The sequence below is a fragment of the Dendrobates tinctorius genome, unplaced genomic scaffold (genome assembly GCF_039654945.1).
Source record: "Dendrobates tinctorius isolate UK_male_01 unplaced genomic scaffold, ASM3965494v1 ptg000079l, whole genome shotgun sequence".
NCBI classification, from domain to species: domain Eukaryota; kingdom Metazoa; phylum Chordata; class Amphibia; order Anura; family Dendrobatidae; genus Dendrobates; species Dendrobates tinctorius.
In genome coordinates, this window is record NW_027361747.1 from 28,602,332 (window position 1) to 28,624,640 (window position 22,309).

General features: G+C 42.5%; 1 protein-coding gene across 9 annotated transcripts in view; it reads right to left on the minus strand.

Annotated features, from left to right (window-relative positions):
- MTUS1 (microtubule associated scaffold protein 1) overlaps positions 1-22,309 on the minus strand; it is a 326,118-nt gene that overhangs the window by 45,183 nt on the left and 258,626 nt on the right. For 8 of the 9 annotated variants that reach the window (XM_073583629.1, XM_073583626.1, XM_073583628.1 and 5 more), the window contains one exon: positions 19,612-19,820. In XM_073583629.1, the coding sequence (XP_073439730.1) occupies positions 19,612-19,820 (209 nt within the window). Of the gene's footprint in view, positions 1-19,611; positions 19,821-21,214; positions 21,838-22,309 lie in introns of those variants that run through there. The other variant, XM_073583630.1, reaches the window with a different exon arrangement.

The window sequence follows — 22,309 nt, forward strand, 5'->3', positions numbered from 1 at the left end:
CTGCGCTGATCCTGCTCATCTCCAACTGCAGGCGCCGGGTACTGACGTCATCGCGCCCCCTGTCAGTGTCGGCGACGTCAGACGCTGACAGGGGGATGAGGAGAGAAGGCGCGCTCGCTCCTTCTGTCATCAATGCGGTCAGCTGTGTCAGCATGTAACAGACACCGCTGATCCTGCGATGACGGGCGAGGGGCCCACTGCTGGCACCGGGCCCCCCCGCCTGCTCAGGGGCCCATAGCGGCCGGACGGCAGAGGAGGGAGATTGATTATCCCTGCTCTGCCACAAAATGCATCTGTAGCGTAGCGCCGGGTGGGCCCCCTGAGAGCACGGGGCCACCTCCCCCTCTGCCCCCCCGGTAGCTACGCTACTGTATAGGTAGATGTGATCGGCACAGCGAAGCTGTTCCAGAGAGGACAAGGTCAGTGGGGAGGATGCGAGTCATGTCCAGGGGTCATGATGGTATCTGAAGGTGCTTGATTATGGATTAAGTGATGCACACCAAATCTAGTCCTAGCACATGGTGACCCACACTATAGTGGTAGCTTTGCAGCAGATTGGAATATTTGCTTGCAACAAAGATGTAACAAAATGTAAAAAACGATTTATGCCTCTAAAGCTTAATGATGGCCGTTTGTGAGTTTTGGGGACCATTAATGTAGACTACAGTTAGTGTGATTGACTGCATGCTAGAAGGACACCATAATTACTATGTATTTGTGGAAGCTGAGAACATGTAACATAAAACTTGTAGCTACTTGTGATCAATGTGTTGCTTTGTCTCATATTAAACTTTGATCCACAGTTTATGTCACAAAAATTGTGAAATGGTAACCACAGAACAAGCAGATCGTGCACAGCCCATTATTGGGACCATTGATGTCCTGAAGCCATGTGTCAATCTCTGTTACTATGAGCTTTGATCTACAACTTTAATTCACAAAAAGTTGGGATGCGTTTTAGTTAGGTTATTTACCTCGTTAAGTGTTATATTGTTTGAAAAGAGTAAAACTGTATAATTAATGCTCTGCAATTCTACATACAGACTTGTACCTCAAAATTTGAACATGTTTTGCCTCTGTATTGCTGTAATCTCTCTTTATTAATAAAATAAAGAATTACAAAAAAAAAAAGTTGGGATGCGGTGTAAAATCTCTTATAGCCATAATTTATTCACAACAGATCACAGATCAGAATGTGAACATTAGACATTTTACATTTCACTTGAAAAACTGAATCATTTAGAAATTGATGGCAGCAACATCTTAAAGTTATTACAGTGTCTACAACAGTCTGTTCTCCTCGCTTCCCAGGCACTTATAATTGTTGGAGTTTTGGAGGAGAATGATGTCCCTTTCTTTTCCGACGTAGGACTGTTGAGCAGCAAAAAACCTGAGTGTGTCTCAGATTTTTTATTTTTTAATACACAAAAGAGCAGTTGCCTACAGATTGGTGAACCTCCGACCAACTTTGCTTCTGAGAGACTCTGCCTCTCTAACCTGCCCATGTTATAGAGGCATGCAAATTAGTTGACATTTGACCCTGAAGTTGTTTTACATTTGTAACAGTTTACTTTTCCAGCCTTCTGTTAACCCAGTCACAACTTTGAGATGCATTGAGATCCAATTTCGAAAAGTAGCTAATTTTTTCAAATGAAAAACATCTAACGTTCACCTTATGCTTTATTGTGAATAAAGTAAGTCTTTAAGAGATTTCCAAACCATTGCATTCACTTTTTATACAGTATCCCAACTTTTTAGTGGTGATGGGGTTGTAAATTTGTGTTGCAAAGAGACCAGTAAGCAGTACTACAAAGTTAAAGATGAATACTAGAGGTATAATCTGTTACACCTAGTGCAGGGCCTAAGGGTACGATAGAAACGATCCCTGTGCCATTGACCAGTAATAAGAGCTCATCCTGAAACAGAATATCTATAATGAAATTGTGGCACCAGGAAAAGTAGCTGACAAAGCTCTATGTATATAGGAGATGATAAAACAGGAACAATTCAGTAAAATAATCTTGGCCCATCCCACACAGACCTAGCCACACACTTGGATTTATCCATTTTCTTAATGATTGAGACTTTATCATGAAGGTGGACACAATGCTGCAAGTCGGGGATTTGGAAGCAGAGCTGTGGAGTCGGAGTCCATTTTGGTGGAGTCTGAGTCGGTATAAAATGGACAGACTCATAAAATATATAATAAATTGGGCACAGGAGTTCAACGCAGTTTGTGGGGAATATTTTTTTTTCCTATGAATTTGGGAAACTTATGAAATGTCCTATAAATGTCTGTCTTATTCTTGATCTAAGATCTAGACTTTTAGCTGAGATGAATCTGTGCTGCAGTTTATGTTCATAAGTAGTGAATCTCCTCCTCTACAGATAAGGGGAAAAAATAAAACACAAAGGGAAGGAAAGCCTACTTTCATCTCAGAACTTCTGGAGTGAACAGGAAAGCAGGATTAAGGTAAGCACTTAATAAAGCATATCTAAACTTGCAATAAACTGTGCATAAATCAATAGTCCAGTATATGTGGTCTCTGTATGCTTGATGTTTTAGCTTGTTTTTCCTCTTAGCTCCTGTTTGGAGAAATTAGCTGCTCTGATGACTTATATACACTATACATAGAGTATAAGGGGAAAAACTGTTTTCTAACATCTTAAATTTGGAAATACAGTAACAGGATCGATGAGGACATATATATTTGTGTGTGTTCTGGAATATGATTCAGCACAAAGATACTCTCTCCTTTCTCCCCGCTTCATAGACTGTGAAGAAATTTAATGTAAAGCATTTAGTTATCTGTACCCTGGGACAAGCCTGACATTGAAATTTCAGAGTAAAGCTAACATATTTTACAAACTTTATACTTATCTGTCCTATTGATTTATGCAAAGATTGTTTTATTTCCATCCTAAATTATACAGTTCATGATTCCCTATTCTTGCAAGAACGTCAATATACCTTTTTTTTTTTTGTTTACAGGACAATTATTTTGAGAGCGAATTTACATAATTACAAAATGCCTAAGAAGCATCTTATGAAGTCAGCTGTATTTGAGCATTTCACAGTGACTCAAGATAAACATTTTGTGTGTCAGTGTACAAGTGACCCAAATGAAAACAAATGCTGTGATGCAAAATCAGTGCATACTCAGGCAGTGATAAAAATGCTCCTTCAAGAGCGTCCAATCTAAAAAGACATTTACAACGCTGCCACCCAGAAGTTTACAAAGCTGTGATTGAAAAAGATCACAGCAGCACCAAGAAACCAGAGCTCAGCACTTCCCACCAGGCAAAGGTGGAGGTTAGAGCGTCTCAAACATCAGTTACAAGATATTTTGTAAGTGACAAAGTTACTGTAACAATGAAAGCAGATGTGTTTAAAAGACCGCTCATCGAGCTTGTTGTGAAGAACTGTGTACCATTATTATTTGCACAACCAGCTTTTACAGCTCTTATTGGAGAAATGGTCTGCAAACTTGATGTTTCTCTGGAAAGAGAAAGTATTTGAAAATTAGTGATTTAAGAAGCCCTTAACCAAAAGGAAGATCTTAAAAAGACTCAAGAGACGCTTTGTGTTTCTTAAAATGGATGCCTGCACATGTCAGAGAGTGAACTATTTTAGTATCAACGTGCAATATGTTTGTGACAACAAAAAAATTGTTACTAAGATGCTGGCAGTAAAAGATATAAAGCTCATCACAGCAGTCAGTTTCTCCAGACCTTAGTGGAAAAAGTTCTGCAAGATTATGAACTCACAAAAGAACAAGTTCTTACTATTGTAACTGATAATGCTTCAAACACAAGTACAATTAAAATGATGAGTGAGAATAATGAAGGTGAACAGTAGCTAAAAGAACATTTCACATTTAGTATGTTGGAGGCGGAAGGCCACAGTCCTGTTCCTATAAAGGAGGAACAAACAGATATTACAGAAGAAAAGCAAAATGATTCTTTACAGTTAGATGATCTTGTTGAAGCTCCTTCACACCTCTTTCCTATTCATCAAATGCGCTCTGTTTGTGCACACACTGCAGCTGGCAATAAGTCTGCAAGAGGGACATGCTGGAACTCTGATTAGCAAAGTGAGGAAATTGGCTATTGCTGCCAGAACTCATAAAATTGATTCCATCTTGAAGAGACATGCTGGAAGAGGGCAATTGTGGTTCAAGCCACACGGTGGGGCAGCACCTATTTAATGATTGAGCGATTGCTTGAGCCGAAACCCTTCCTTGTAGATATGGCCGACCCTCAGGTAACACTACATGAAGTCAATGGACACAGGTGGCGGAATTGAAGGAATTGCTTCATCACCCATTTACAGTAAAAAGTTACAAGCTGAGGATTTAACTCCTGGCATTTTTATTAAGGAGTGGAAGAGCTTGCTTTGCCTGTCCCAAAGAAGAGGTTTAACTGAAGATGGCATTGCTGCTACAAAGAAATGGAGAGAGACACTGCTACTAAAAAAATAAAATTCTTCTGGCAGCTGTTTATGTGGACCCGAGTCATCCTATATTGCTGGATGATCAACAGCTTACTAAATAAAAAGAAGCTCTGATTGAGGTAGCAGTTAGGATGAGTGGGCTACAGGACGGCCAAGAGCAAGAGGACTCGGGTCCTGGCAGTGCTGCCGCTACCGTTCCTTCATCCTCATCAGATGAGGAGTTTGATTTTGACAAATATTTGGACGACATGGAGCAGGAAAAGTGTTGCTGCAGGGAAAAAGATTCCACTCCCATAGAAAACAGACTGACCATATTTCAGCAACATTTTTCACTTGCTCTCAATGAAGTAGAAGAGTTCAATCGTTCATCAAAACTGACTGTGCACGAGGCAATTCCTTCACACCCTGAAATTGTTAGAGATGTTGCCCGTGTGGTTACTGCTTTTTCACCAACCCAAGTGTGTGTAGAGAGGTTGTTCTCTAGCTTTAAAATAATTAGAACAGAATAGATTTGAGGTCATCTATGAAGGAGGATCTGATGGAGGCGATACCATTTCTCAGAACAAATTCATAGACTGCACAAATGTTATTCAGTACGTTTTTGTTGAAAACTTATTTCCACTTACTGCATAGTGTACAAAACTGTAAATATGCTAAAGTTTTGTTCTAAAGTTGCATTACAAGAAATATATTTTATGTTCTATCTAAATAGCTTGATTTTTGTATAATAGTGTTTAAAAGCCTGATGTTACCATTTTACAAGAGTAAATTTATTACTTAAACATGAGCCATGTATGAGGGAGTCGGAGCCGTGAAGTCTGTCATGGGAAGTGAGGAGTCGGAGTTGGGGTCGGAGGTTTGGCTTACCGACTCCATAGCCCGGTTTGGAAGGTCCGATTACATGGGAGTCGGTATTGTGAAGTGCACAAAATAAGGATTTAATCGGAATATCTTTACCTGTTTTTGCTGGAAAGCTCATTAGTGTTTATGAATATGTTTAACACATTGTAGATCATCTCTAATTGAAGGGTGACATGGTCTCTCAGTGAGGACGCCTGTATAAATGCTCGCATGCCATACCAGTGCGTGTGTGAAGATGTCTAAACTTGAATGGTTTGCAGCTATTTACATTTTAAGTTATCTTCAAAAAGATTTAAGGAGACAAAAGTTGCTGTAACACAGCACAATGAAACACTTCAAAGTGCAAACCGCGACTCGTATAGATAAAGTGACAATACTTAGCACGGAATAACAATACAGGGAGAATAAAAGTTACAGGTGGAAAGGATTGATGCCTTCTCCTGGAGCTTCACTAACTTTGTCACCAGGTCAATCACACCAAAAACTTAGGTTTACTTTTTTTGCGCTTTGTTCAATGCACTTTAAAAGGCAACTAGTCAACACATTATACAGTACATATGAAGTAGTGGTATGGCTGTGTAGGTACTTGGTCCCCAATAAAAATGACACCTTTTTTGTAGACATCTGAGAGGGTCATGAAAAATCTAGTGTAGAAAACATATGCAGATCAGGCTGGATGTGCAGACGAGGGGTCACTGCACTAGAACGGATTTTCTGGCATGACACCAGTGCATTTCCAGCCTCATTTACATAATGACTTTTGTAGAGACCTGATGTGTTGATAACGAAAAATCTAGTAATAGATTCAATTTTATTGAGGCACAAGCACCAGCACAACCTCATCATTACCATATGTAAAAAACAGGTAAAAAAGGGACTGTCCGCACAGAGTGACAGTTCAAACTAAGTCCCGCAGCTCGGTGCTCCATGGCGGGGCCAATCATTCAAATACACCTTCACACCAGTCTGTTTTCTCCACCCCCTCTTTGATTCATAGTTCTGGCTTCATTGAGCTGGAGAAAGATGGAAACCAAGCAGGTAGGAAGGTGTATTTAAATATTTGGCCACGCCGTGAAACAATCATTCTGTGCTTGCAGTCACTTTAATAGAAAGCTGTCACTAAGATCAACCCCATCACCCCAAACCTCCTAAAGTGCACATATAGGTGTACAGGTCTTGACAATCTAAATCCATTAACCCTTTAATACCTTTTAACTGTTTTTGCATTCCTGAGAAATTTTTATAGAGTGGCAATAAATGGTTGCACATCCAATTGGAAAAGTGTCTCAAGCGGGGTACCACAAGGCTCTGTCCTGGCCACAGTGTTTTTCAACATTTTTATAAATGATCTACATAAGGAAACTGAAGGTAAACTAATTTGCGTACAATGCAAAACTAGGAGGGATAGACATCACTAGAAAAGACAGAAAGGATTCGTAAGGATCTAGATAAGCTTGAACAATGGGCAGCAACTAATAGAACGGTATTTAACAGGGAGACATGCAAGATTCTGCATCCGGGCAAGAAAAATGAAAATGACATCACAGAAAGGGAGGAATAAAACTAAACAGCAGCACATGTGAAAAAGACTTGGGTATACTAATAGATCACAGACTGCACGAGTCAACAGTGCGATGCAGCAGCAAGAAAGGCAAACAGTTCTAGGATGTATATAGAGAGGCATAGAGTCTAGATTATGTGAAGCAATTATCCTCCTCTATATTCCTCCTTGGTGAGGCCTCATCTGGAATACTGTGTCCAGTAAAAAGACACTGAAAAACTGGAGCAAGTTTAGAAAAGAGCTACCAGAATGGTGAGCAGTCTGCCCTACATGGAATGGTTAAAGGATCTGGGAATGTTTAGCTAGCAAAAATGAAGGCTAAGAGGAGACTTCTGTAGAGATGTCACAGTGTAGAGGGATCATTATTCTCATTTGCAAATGGAAGCATGAGAAGCAATGGAATGAAACTGAAGGGGAGAAGATACAGATTAGATATTAGAAAAAAACTTTTGGCAGTGAGGGTGATCAATGAGTCGAACAGGCTGCCACAAGAGGTGGCGAGTTCTCCTTCAGTTGAAGTTTTCAAACCAAGGCTGGACAGACATCTGAGATGGTTTAGTGACTCCTGCATTGAGCAGGGGGCAGGACACGATGACCATGGAGGTCCATTCCAACGATAAAATTCTATGATTCTATGAGGCAAATGCTTGTTAGGGGCTTTACCACAAACAGAGCACTTAAGTATCATTTGCATATATGAAATAAAATGCTAATTTCTCAGGAAAGCAGAAGAATAATTGATGTAAAATTGATTAGTGACAAAAAATGTATGACTGATGGTATAAATGTTGACGTTGATGGATGTAGGTGTTTTTTAATCTATGTAACTGTACATTACACAGTCTGCTTTTGCACCCGCTTTTGTTTCTTTACCATAGTATAAATGGACTGTCCCTGCAGATTATCTGTCCCATTTCAGATTTTTTCTGCAGCGTGAGAATGAGATTTGTGTAATCCACAAAGAAACTACAGTAATAGGCAGCAAATTTCTTCCTGGAAAATATACTGTATTTATGGCTAGAAAAACTCCCTGCAAATACAGGATATCCCTAAAATGGAATTCAGAAGGCCCGCTGACTGGATCATAAATTTCAATGACCTGAATAGACTCCAAAAGGAACATTTTTTTCCCTGAATTTGTCAGCTTTTGCAGACTGCCACAGAAACGTGCCGGCTAGGCTTTTGTGCCCATCTGAACCAACAGATAGGATCAGAAATTTAACTCCATTCAGGTTATTGCACATTATGGCCCCTTTGGGAGTGTCTAAATCTTAAGGAGATTCAGGCAGATGCCCCACATGCCCCAAATATATTGCAGAGAACACAGTGTGAACAGGGTCTAACATGGTACTCTATACTCCCAAAACTACTTATAAACTTAAGAGCAAGCGAGGGCATGTGAAATTCCCAATATTATAAGTAAAGGAACTTCTACGGGGCACAAAGGCCATATCCTAAAGCTCAATAAACAGGATAAAGCAGATAAACTATCCGAACAGATAAAATTTAAAAAATTCCTATAGGTAAACGCAATGACATAGGTATTGTGCAGAGACCCTGAGAAAACAATGGGATGACAGCCGAGCTTACACAGGGCACCAGCCTGATAATGGCTTATCCGGACATATTCCAATCAGGGAAGTACAAGGAAATGGCTGTGACAACCACAGACTGGGCTCATATGCAGCAACTATGCGTGCAACCAATTCACTCCCTTGTATCTAGCTTGTATCTGGCGATAGACGCTTGTTGTAAATTAATGAAATCTATAGATTTTATTGATCATTGCCGCCCTCGTAACTCAAATCGGGCATGCTATAAATGTGCGACAGACAAGACAGTAGTATCGCCCCATGAAGCAGCACCGGTAATGTCAGACACCACTCAATAGTATGAAGGGAACATACCTGCTTTTCTTATATGATTATTTCCAATAAACATAACTTGCAAAGAATGATTTTCCAAAAACAATCTATAAAGATGGACTAAAAGCCGATTTATAAATGGAACCCAGCAAAATCCGTACTCTGCACTGCTTCAACACACATTTTATGTGAACTACATCAGATAAAGACATTCTTCTGCACATACAGTATTTAAAATACTTTTGACTCCCTACTATATGCCAATCCAGGGTGGGTTTCTTATTCTATTCCTTTGCTCAATAATAAATTATGGGAACTTATAACAAACCATTACTGTTTTTCCATCATTTGTTCAGTGCAGATTCTGGAAATAAGTTTTTATTTCATAGTAAAGTCAACCTTTTCAGTTGCTTCTACCAAAATCTAAGGTGTAAAGTTTCTCCTTAGGGGAGAGAACCATGTCGGCATAAGGAAACTTCTAGGTCATGCAGTGCTCCTCTACGAAATTAAATATGCAAATAGTCTCTTCGGTGAGCAAGACTACAGGAACTTTGTTGCCACATTTTGGGATTATTTATTTACCGGCTACGGCGACTTAATGGACAAATGCTCTGTAGAAAGATTGCTCTTGTACATGCCTAGATAGCCCCACCGGGGTCTTCACCGGTGTTACCTTGAAAATATCAAGACATCGGGTTGATAATCTTCCTCTCCACCTGGTTCCTTTTATTCTTCCAACCACCATTTCCTTCTCCAGTGATTGCGATATTCCTCACCAATCATTACACCGATGCCTCTACCTTGTGCCAGTCCTTACACTGGCTACCCATCCACTCCAGAATCCAGTACAAACTTATTGCCCTCACCCACAAAGCACTCCATGGCTCAGCACCACCCTACATCTCCTCCCTTGTTTCAGTCTACCACCCTACCCACGCCCTCTGTTCTGCTGATGACCTGAGGTTAGCATCCTCGATAATCAGAACCTCTCACTCCCGTCTCAAAGACTATACACGTGCTGCGCCAATTCTTTGGAATGAACTTCCCAGGTCAATACGAGTAGTCCCCAATCCCTACAATTTTAAGCGTGCCCTGAAAACTCATTTATTCAGACTGGCCTACCGCCTCAACACATTAACCTAACTATCCCTTGGTGGCACAGTCAAAAGTTTTACCATAACCAGGTTCCCCGTATCATGTTCCCACATGCTTTATGCATCTATTAGCCCTCTGTGTCCGTAGTGTTACACACTTAACATTATGGCTGGTCCTAACAATCAGGGCAATTGTTACCACCCACCTTTCGTGTCTCCCCTTTTTCCCCTCATAGATTGTAAGCTTGCGAGCATGGCCCTCAATCCTCTTGGTATCTGTTATGATCTATGATTATTGTTATGCTGTAATGTCTATCGTCTGTACAAGTCCCCTCTGAAATGTAAAGTGCTGCGGAATGTCGGTGCTATAGATATAAAATTTTGTTATTATTATTATTATTGCCGTGTTCGCATGAGGTGTCCAAATTAGGCAAGTCGTAAGTTGCGTCGAGTGACATGTCTGGCTTGATTTGTTCCAAAATTGGTTTGTTCTTTTTGCCATCCATGGTATTGATGACATCCTTCTTCAGCACCATATTTTGAAGGTGTCGATGATTCTTCTGCCTTGTTTCTTTATAGTCAGCGTTTCACTTTCACATGACACTAGAGAAAAGAACAAACTATGTACGAGCCGTGTTTTCGTCGCCAGTGAAATTTTGTTCCTCAATTTGAAGTCCTGGTCCAGTGATTTCATTGCTGGCTTGCTTGTAACTATCCTATTGACCTGAGCTGTCATTGCTGCATCTTGAGTGATCGATCAACTCTCAGAGTAGGTTGAAGTCCTTTAAAACTTCCAGTTAGTCGCCGGTCATCTCAAATGTGTCCCTGTCATACCTTGCAGTAATCAATATCTGTCTTTGGGTTGAGTAGCAGTCCAACGTTTGCGCTTTCCATCTTGATACTCCGCCATAAGCCACAGGCTTGTTGCCAATGTTGTATCATCTGCATAATTAAGATTGGTGAGGATTCTTTTTCTGCAAGCGCAGTCTTCCTAAAAATAGTTTATGCATATAAATTGAAGAGAAATGATGACAGGATGCAGCAATGTCTTGACGACTTGCTTCACTTTGCGCCATGTTCTGTTCAGATTGTTGCTTTTTAGTCGATGTAATGGGTCCTAATGAGACTTATCAGATTGTTCGACACACCCACATCCTTCACGGTATTACAAAGTTTCTGGTGATCATCACAGTCGAAGGCAAAGATGAAGCAAAAAGATCTCCTTGTTGTTTTCTTTGGGCTACCAATCCTAAAAGTCAACACTGACCCTATCTGAAGAGACATTTTTGCATATCAAATATAGATGTATGGACATATAGGAAATGAGAACAGTGAGACTTGTGCACGCTCAGATACGGTTTATTCACACGTCAGTATTTTTCATTATTGCTTGTAAAACAAAACCAGGAGTGGAACTTGCAAGTTAAAAAAAAAAAAAAAAAAAAAAGAAAACTAATTGAAAGCTTGATGCCAATTCTGTCTTTTGCAGTTGTGGCGCCCCTGAGGCTCAGTCGCCACAGAGGTACTGCACCTTCTCCTAAGGTGTGGTGCCCCACCATCCAGGTAAGTTGGAGGCTCCTGACCACGCTCCAACACTCGCACCCCACACAATAGAGTAGTTCAGCAAAACCACATTGCGGCTCCTTGCTTAAAGAGAATCAGAGTACCTTTGGTGGTTCCCTGCTTGGAACACTAGACGTGCTGGGAGGTGGGTGGAGTTGAGAATACATAAAAGAGCGGGATGGTTTAGGATTACAGGTCAGTCGGTCAGTGAGTCAGACGGGGAGTCAGAGAGGAAGCCACACGGAGAGGAGTGGGGATCCCTGGAAGAGGGATGGAGGAAGGAGTGCTGCAGCTGCCTCAGTGATCTGAGCCAGCTGGCATGGGAAAGGAAAGAAGGAGAAAGACATTGAACTGAAGCCTGAGCTTCCATAGGAGAGAAAGACAAGTACGGAACGTAGGAGTAAAAGGGAACAGAGGACGTGGGTTAGAGGAAGAACCCTGCCTAGAAGTTCTAAGCGCAAGGCCGGGGCCCGGTCCCCGAGGTTGTATGGACACTAATGGTTCTGCAGCAGACACCGGTGGAGTAGTGGGCTGTAAATGCACTACTCCCATCTAAGACTTGGGGCACAACAGCAACACGGATAGATAGCCGGGACTCAGGAGTAGAGAGTCCCCGAAGCAGGCTACAGCTGTCTGCCGTACAAGTATAGTTCTTGGGAACATCTGTCAGGAGGAACTCCAGTGTAACTCAGTACTAGGAGATCTTCACACTTAAAGGCACTATAGAGGAGACATTCAGAAAAGGCACATAAGTTGGCGGAGTGTGGAAGGGAGCATTCCATCTTGCTTGGGAGGTTGACCGAGTTCCTGACCCGGAGGACACGGCACAGAAGCGGGAACTACAGACTGAGTAAAGCTTTGGAACTACATGCCCTGGTGTCCTCCATTCCTTCCTGCGTCCGTCCGCCTGGCACAGCTACATCCCCTGTGCCAAACACTACACCATCTAGGTGTCTCTTCACCTATCCTGCCCTGGGACAACAGCCCTGCCTGTGGAGGGCTATAACATCATTGCTGCACCACACCATCAGTCCCAGCGGATCTGCATGCAGCGTCGGCTTAACACCTCCCTTGCCGAGCACCACAGGTGGCGTCACAAACTATTCATTTAACTACATTCCACCATTCACATCTTCCTATTACTTGGGCGCCCAGGGCCACGGTCCGGGACACCGCCGCTGTGACACGTCCCGCTGATACCTACCCGGTACTGAGTACCCCACAGCCCTGGGAGGGCGACCCACAGTCACTTGTGGTTTTGGCAAATTCTGAAGATGAACTGATCAAAAATGGTGGTGTGAATAGGCTAAGCATGTGTGTTCTAAACAGGGAGAGGGGAATAGACTTTTGCCAGACTCTGGCGGGCTATGCACTGTGAGATGACAAGGATGACATGCGTTCGGTCCAATATGCTTGACCCTTCTTTGCACCAACATCTGCATTCAGAGTTAAGAGACCCCTAAACACATAAGATGCCACAATGAGTGGGATCACCTGAATCCAATATGTATGGGAACGTTACCAGACATTTTACATTGAGCTGCCTCGAAGACTATTTACACAGTTCTGTTCGTGCCGATGACATAAGTTTTCAATACGCTCCCTGTTCTAGGAAAGTTAAAGCACACCCATTAGTAAATACAACCAGATCACTCCTATGCCAGAGAAGCTGTAGCTGGTCAATAAAAAAGTCATACGCTAAAAGCCCCCATACCCATTAGATGAAAATCAGCTGGACACGCAGATTTCAGAGGGCTAGCTATCAATCTAAAATACATGGGACGTCCCAACTCGCCCCAATGTCGGGTAACAGAAGGACCGAGCTGTTGGAATTTCAATGCCTTCTCCTGTCTCCCTTTCGGAAACACCTGAACGCTTGGCCAAACTGAGCATTCGTCTGTGTTGGGTGAGAGCCGGCCGCCTGCCAAACGAATATTCAGCCGACAGTCATTTCATGACTATGGCCAGTGTTCGCAGGAGATTATTGCATCGGAACAGAAATGATCTCCCCATTTGCACTGGCCATCTGTGGACAATCATGTGAAACATGTTCAGAAGAGCGTGGAGGCCAAGGCTATTCTCACTGGATTTTTAAAACAAAATCCAACAAAAAACCCGAAATGAGCATGTACCCTGTAAGTAAATAGTTTAACCCAAGTACCCCATGTTATTTACATGTAATACTATTTTGATGAAAAAGCAAAAAAGCCATCCCACAGTGACCAGGTGTACCCAAGCTTGACAGTAAATGCAGTTCAGTTTTTCACAGACGTACTGTACAATACTGACAGCCTCTTGGGTACAGTGCCCACATACTGCTTTAGCGAGCTATTATAAGACCCCCGCTTGGCTTATGTCCAGTGCATCAGTTTTCACCAGAGATCAATTTGCTCATGTCCTACCCTGAGCCATCTAAAATTAGATCTATGAAAGCTACCGCTCAATCTAGTGTAATCTGTGTTCTAAGACGGAGAATAAAGAGACATTAAAAAAAAAAAACTGCCAGGCTATAAAACTATCAAAAACACAACATAAATACAGGAATTAGTGCTCTCTTCAGACCACTACACATACACAAGTGTTAATCAGATACATGTATCTCACGGTATGGTATTGGGTTACAATTCACCGAGCTCACTGAAGCCATTGGAAGCACATGGAATTCCTGGACTGACCAATATAGAAACCCTGGAGAGACGCAAAGCCTAGAGAAAGGGTGCTGAGAGGCCCCTCACCCAATGTGCCGCTCCAGAGACGGGGTGGAGAAGGTCAGAAGGAGGAGTTTGCGCCTATTGTTACTATATGCGTCTACTGTTTAGGTGATGGCATTCACTGGTAGACAATGTCTTTGCCATGTCATTGCTATAGGTCCTCCAAAGGACTGTAAGATCGATAAAAATGTAGCAAAAATATATATTTATGGGCAATATTCATTGCTTTTTCACATAGGTTATTGAAGTCTCAAAACTGTATACCAACGTGATGGAGAAAACAAAAATATTTTTTTCCAACAAGAATGTCAAAAAGAGCTTTACACTGCGAAATCGCCACCGACAACTACCCATAGTGTCAGTCATCAATAAAACCATCTACCTTTATTAACCCTAGCTACTTAACCGGGCATGAAGTTTCCTCTGTCAATGTCCTGTGTCATTGGACAACGCTTCACTAGCAAGATCCCTCAATATCTGGGGGATATCATTATTGACCGTGTCTCCGAATGAAGACCACACAATCCTATGAGGTCTTGCAGATATCACATGATCTTCGTAGGGAAAAATCTCTTGAACATTGCCCTGTCTGAACAGCAGATGGAAGCTCATGCCCAGTTGTATGAATTGGAAAACCCATTTTCAATATCGGCGTTGATATTGGGAAGGGTAGGGGGTGTTTGGCCTCAGTAAAGACAGGACTGGACCTGCCATGTTTTACACTGGTAACTATTTTCTTTCATATATTAAAAATCTTTACTAACTACTAGTATTCAAATTTAAATGAACCATATACTGGATAACTTAAGATTCTTAAAACTTGCATATGCATAAAACAAAGTCACAGATACCCAGTCCAGCCAAAGAGAGCTCCGTGGTTTCTGTCATCTACATTAACAGGGTTCTTAACCTCCGTGATTGTCTGCAGTGGTGATGCGCGCTATGATCATTATGTCACCAATGCAAACTGTAAAGAAAAGCTGGAGCAGAGGCAGCGCTGAACCCGGGAGGCTTTACATATGTGCAAGTCTTAGGAATAAGAACAAAAGCATTAATGGACAACCCATTTAGATGAACCAGATCACAAATCAGACAGACATGGGAACAACGCATACTTGTAGCACACGCCTAACAAGTGTATGAACACTATCAAACCACCACCACTCCCCTTTTCTCCATCTCCCATTCTGGTTAGGACAGGACTTTCCAACAAAGGTGAGACCAAGGGAGGAATATGGCCTCTTACCCCCAGCAGTTGGGTCCAAATCAGTGCAAGCAATGTATTTTTTTGGCATGATTTTTTAGCAAAGGATAAGGTGAGAGACTAACAAGGTTCCTGCATTCAATAGGTCTACAGATGATCACACTTTCTTTAATGTACAGGTAGAATGGTAGCACATGGTTAGCAAAGCACTTCTAAAGTGTTGAGACTATAGGTATAACTCCCACCAAGAACGTGGAGTGGGAGATACAGACATTCTGGAATGGAGTTAAGATGTGAGCCCCAATGGGGACAGTGATTATGTTTAAGGTGCAGCAGAACATGTTGGGCTTTATAAAAACATTGTAACTTATGTACAAGTCTTCAGAATGTAACATATCACCAACCATAAACTAATTCACCACCGGAAAACACGCACAAGTCACCCGATCACTACAGACAGCTGCTAAGTGTGCAGACACCAAAAACACTAAGTAAGCATGGGCACATTTATCTGACTTCTCCCGGTTTCCCATTTCCTCTGATACACTGCACCTCCACCCAACTCAGTTTTACACATGGTTTGTTGTGGCAACCAACACTCTGAACGTTTATAGGAAGCTGTCCAAACAAACCAGCTAATCTACAAGACCGGCTAATAGACGAGAGATTTCGAGAGTCACAAACCAAACGCCAACGTGTTATCCGCCCCGCAAGGAAGAACGAAGGCAACAAACACGAGTGGGATCAGAAGAAACATTACGCTGAGGTTATAGTAAAATGGTCTGAAAATGCTCGTATGGAATGGACTAGAGAAATAAAGAAAATATCTAACAAGAAAAATACACTTTGTATTAGGCAAAAATTGTGAAGTCAAAATTGCTGGTCAAAAAAATTAGAAAAATTGTTATTGATAAACATTCTCCTAATCAATCAGAAGAGCTAAGAGATCACGAGCTAACGATTTTTTTATGGGAATGTGTCATTAGAAAATGAATTCTTGTTTAAAGTCAGGTTGTTCTGTTAAATGTGGTGAAAAGGTTTAGGCTAAGTTCACACTGGGTGTTTTTCTTTGCTAATTTTCAGCTGCATTTTACAGTACCAGCAAAGCCTGTGAGATCTCAGAAATCTCGTGCACACACATAGGTTTTATTTGTCATCAGTATTTTGGGCTTTGCATGTATTTTGGACACAGAGCATGTCACTTTCAGCAGTTTTCACCCACTGAATGAAAAAAAATGCATGAAAACAAAGTACCAAAACTGCCACCAAAATCTATGTTTTTGCAGTAGCTTCTTTCCTGCCAAGCATTCAGGTTTTGTTGCAAAAAATAAAAAAATAAATAAATAAAAACCAACAAGCAGAAAAATTGCCCAGTGTGAACTTAGCCTAAATATATCATTTTTACATTCTACAACAAATAATTTTTTAAAAGTTTCAATTTTTCTGCAGCCCACCGAATCTAATATTAGATTCACTCTTCCTGTCTTCAGCAGCAATTGTAAGTCTCATATAATGGCCAGCATGACAATTGCAAAACTTCTGAATTTGCTTTTAAAACAGATTCTGTTGGGGAAAAATACAACAGAAAAACCTAAATTGTAATAAATATCTAATTTTCTGATGACCAATTACCTTTACAAATCCTAATAGACACCAGGAGGCTTTCTCCAAAAACAGCACCTCCCCTATGCTTAGGTAGTGTGTGGTATTGCAGCTCAGTTATTCATGTTAATAGGACAGAGTTGCATTACTGGGAGCAAGTCATGAACAGAAGCAGCACACATCTGGAAGAACACATCCATGCTTATTTAGCTCTAACTCCTTGAACTGTAAAGAATGGGTGCAAAACCTGCAACCCAAGGGTCCATATGTGGCCAGAAACCCCATACTGAGCAGACCCCAGAAATCTGACTGTGAACTATGCACTCGATGCATGGTCAACTTGACTCTTTCTGAAATGTTAAATAAGGGGCATAGAGGACCCTCTGTCCACAGTAATGGACCCCCACTTACTATATTCTGGCATATATAGTATATCAAGACACTCCTAGGATCAGAATACCCCTTCAAATTTTACGCAGCCCTTGGGAGCATGACAATCACAGTATTTGCCAATTGGACAAAAAAAAAAGTTGTGCTATTGTGCTTCTCCGCTTTAGACAGATAGTCTTTATTCTATCTGTAAAAGATGGTCTCACCAGTGGACCTGGTCTGTCCATGCATGATCGCCATTTCTCAAAATGTCCAGCATCCAATAAAATAGGTCTCCTGCAACGGCCTAGCGATAACTGCTGATGTTACGGGTTAGTGATGCTCGCAGGGGCCTGGCAATAACCACTGATGTTATGGTTAGTGATGCTCGCAGGGGCCTGGCGATAACCAGACGTTACAGGTTAGTGATGCTCGCAGGGGCCTAGCAATAACCACTGACGTTACGGGTTAGTGATGCTCGCAGGGGCCTGGCGATAACCACTGACGTTACGGGTTAGTGATGCTCGCAGGGGCCTGGCGATAACCGCTGATGTTACGGGTTAGTGATGCTCGCAGGGGCCTGGCGATAACCATTGATGTTACAGGTTAGTGATGCTCGCAGGGGCCTGGCAATAACCACTGACGTTACAGGTTACTGATGCTCGCAGGGGCCTGGCAATAACCACTGACGTTATGGGTTAGTGATGATCGCAGGGGCCTGGCGATAACCACTGACGTTATGGGTTAGTGATGCTCGCAGGGGCCTGGCAATAACCACTGACGTTATGGGTTAGTGATGCTCGCAGGGGCCTGGCGATAACCACTGACGTTATGGGTTAGTGATGCTCGCAGGGGCCTGGCGATAACTGCAGACGCTATGAGTTAGTGATGCTTGCAGCGGCCTGGCGATAACCACTGATGTTACGGGATAGTGATGCTTGCAGGGGCCTGGCGATAACCGCTGATGTTACGGGTTAGTGATGTTCGCAGGGGCCTGGCGATAACCGCTGATGTTACGGGTTAGTGATGCTCGCAGAGGCCTTGCGATAACCGCTGATGTTAAGGGTTAGTGATGCTCGCAGGGGCCTGGCGATAACCGCAGACGCTATGGGTTAGTGATGCTTGCAGCCGCCTGGCGATAACCACTGATGTTACAGGTTAGTGATGCTTGCAGCGGCCTGGTGATAACCACTGATGTTACGGGTTAGTGATGCTCGCAGGGGCCTGGTGATAACCGCAGACGCTATGGGTTAGTGATGCTTGCAGCGGTCTGGCGATAACTGCAGACGCTATGAGTTACTGATGTTTGCAGCGGCCTGGCGATAACCGCTGACGTTACGGGTTAGTGATGCTTGCAGGAGCCTGGCGATAACCACTGATTTTACGGGTTAGTGATGCTTGCAGGAGCTTGGCGATAACTGCAGACGTTACGGGTTAGTGATGCTTGAAGGGGCCTGGCAATAACCGCAGAGGTTACGGGTCAGTGATGCTCGCAGCGGTCTGGCGATAACCGCAGACGCTATGAGTTAGGGTACCGTTACACGCAGCGATGCACCAGCGATCCCGACAACGATATGGATCGCTGGTGCATCGCCAAGTGGTCGCTAGTGAGCTGCCACATAGGCAGATCTCACCAGCGACATAGCAGGGGTCGGGGGTCGCTACTTACCTGTCAGACGCGGAGATCCTGACGTCCTCCCGCACGCGTCACTTGTCGGCGCCAAAGGAAGCGCCCGACGAGAAATGATTCAGGACGTTCTCACGCGACCAGCGATGAGCAGCAGGGTGAGCCGGTCGGAGGTAAGTATCACATGTAGCGATATCGCTAGCAATATCGCTGCTACGTCACAAAATCGGTGACGTTACAGAGATATTGCTAGCGATATCGCTAGCGATATCGCTATGTGTAACGGGGGCTTTAGTGATGCTTGCAGGGGCCTGGCGATAACCATTGATGTTACGAGTTAGTGATGCTAGCATGGGCCTGGCGATAACCACTGATGTTACGAGTTAGTGATGCTAGCAGGGGCCTGGCGATAACCGCTGATGTTACGGGTTAGTGATGCTAGCAAGAGCCTGGCGATAACCGCTGATGTTACGGGTTAGTGATGCTAGCAAGAGCCTGGCGATAACCACTGATGTTACGGGTTAGTGATGCTAGCAGCGACCTGGAGATAACCAGACGCTATGGGTTAGTGATGCTTGCAGCGGCCTGGCGATAACCGCTGATGTTACGGGTTAGTCCTTAATTTATCTATGGCAGAACAGATAATCCCATAAGGCTCCTGTACCTATACAAGTAGTGACTAACCACAGCCACCAGCTTACCTGCTTGATCACATGCTGGATGACCACGGTGAGGGCTTCGAACCTTTGATTCCTGCTTGAGAGCAAGTTCTTCAGTTGCTGGATGATGCCGCTCTGTTCCTCACATATAGTCTTGCATTGGGCCAATTCAAGAGCTTGAGTTTGGACAGGAGGCGTTTGCACCTGTGTGACCGGTCCTCGGGGGCTCGGCTTCTGCTTGCCTTTGTCAACTGCAGACAGAAAACATTGTTACAGATGGAAACAACGGAGTATCAGCCATGTGGTGCTGTGATCGGGATCAGACCTGCAGCAGATAATTGTAGCTCTGAATGGCCACATACACCTTAGACCTCCTCCGGCTGTGGCTTCAGACGACTGCTCAGCGGTCCCGGCACAGCCCTCCATGTTATACAGTTGGCCGTGACATCCTGCAGCAGGCTGTTTATTACACTATAATAAATACTAGATCCAATAATTTTTATATGTGCCAATCACAGTAATAATCAACCCGTCTGTTCCACCATAAATAACGAAAAATGAACAGAAAAAGCACAACTCCAAAAAATTATATTAAAATATAATTTTATTAATCAAAATTAAAACAATAATTATTGAAATAAAACAAAATAATGAAACAAAAAAGGTAACCTCCATTGTGGGACACAATCAAGGCTATAGACTCCTTTAAACACACAGTATGGCCACAATAAAATGAAATAACAGAATAAAATCTGTACTATTATAAAGCCCAGTCCATACCAATTACCAAGCTACTCTATCAAGGCTAATTGGGCACCAAACTGACTAATTTACATAAAGCCTGCAAAGTCATAGCTCATACATTACAGAGTATAAAAGGCGCCATGTAAAATGTATCCCTGAAGAAGAGGATGAAACGCGTGTCGGGGTGAGGGACACGGCATAAGACTCCACACATGAGAGTTATTTTCTAGAGTTTACTCTATTGCGGTCACTTGTTATTACATTATTGGGGTAACAGTAGCTTGATAATTGGTTTTGGCTAGGCTTTATAAAATAGTACAGGTTTTATTCTGTCATTTCATTTTATTTTGGCCATATTGTGTGTTTAAAGGAATCTATAGCCTTGAGTGTGTCCCACAACGGAGGTTACCATTTTTTGTGTCATTATTTTGTGTTATTTCAATAATTTTTGTTTTAATTTTGATTAATAAAATGATATTTTAATATAATTTTTTGGAGTTGTGCTTTTTCTGTTCATTTTCCATAATATTTATGGTGGAACAGACGTGTTGATGGTTATTACACTAACCTGCAATAGCAGACCACTGCAGCCCTCTACAGACGGTGTGCGTGAATCACAGCTAGGTTATTTTGCACATATTCTGCCTTCTGCAATCTCATCTCAGAGGCCCACTGTGAGTACAAGCGTGCTGCACCACTAAGTCACAAGCACCATTAATTCTCACATCTATATTTCATACAGAGGTTTTTCATTTCCCAGATTACCTGTACATGTAATGTACATTTTAAAAAGGTTAATAAACATGGTGTTGGATTGTCTTGCTTACAGTAGGCGCTACAGGACAAAAACCTAAAATGCATCTGACCTTTAAGTGCAATAAAGAAAAAATCCAGCGTGGAATGAAAAAGGTAAAAAATGTACTTTATTACTAGTTACTAAAAGGAAAAAACATTTTCCAAACAAGCATGCAGGCAGTTACAGCTCCATGTAGTACAAGTGAGACAGATCTACGCGTTTCGACACTAGTCTTTTTCAAGATCATATTTGCATCTGACCTTTCGGACAAAACCTGTCAGTCATCATCCACAAATTAAAACTTCTTTTGGGGCAAATACCAAGCCAATCCCGTCCAAGTAACTGTTCTGTTTCCCTTGCAGCGTATCTTGAAATCCAATCTGAATGGGTGGTTCCTCCATCTGCATCCTGCCAGCACTATAGGTGCTAAAATGTCCTTATCCTCACTCCCTAGTATATATGGCTCCTGCTATTTACCAGTGAGTAAGTGGACTGCCCTGAACTGAAAGGGGGTCTCTCCTGTTTGAAGTTAGACAGAGAAGTTGAGGCACAGGATCTGTTCACACCTCTTGTAATCCACCATGGCTTCTCTGCTGCTGGAGACAGGCAGTGGACAGAAGAGAGCCTCCTGGTGGCCATCACTCTGCAAACAATCTAAATTGCTGCCTTCGGGTGTGTTCACACGACCAGTAATAATCTGTCAGATGGGATTCAGCAGCAGTCAGTTACTGAAAAAAAGAGTTGTGCAGACAGAATTTCATATAACTGGTTTCATACATCTACATAGTAATGTAAAATACAGAATGGCCCCATGCTGCTGGCTCCGTGTCTAGTGATTGGAACCCTATAACGTGCAGGGTTTATACCAAATACTGTACGTCCATCAGAAATTAAAAACAAATGGAATTCTTCTTTCATCCGTCTCCTATTGTTGGTGCACAGGCAGTAAATCCGTTCTCTGCACGCAGGTGGTCATAAACAGATGACATTTTTGCTCTAGTATCTGTTACTATGGAATATTTTAGAGTGACTGCAAATGCATCAATTAAAACAGAAATGCTGATGAGTGAAATTGCTGGCAGAGAAATGAAATTAATTCACAAAGAAAAAAATGGATGGGTACTTGAAAGAAAAAGCAGATATACAGACATGCTACAAGTACCTCGGCATCCCACAGGGATACGGTAACCATGATGAGGA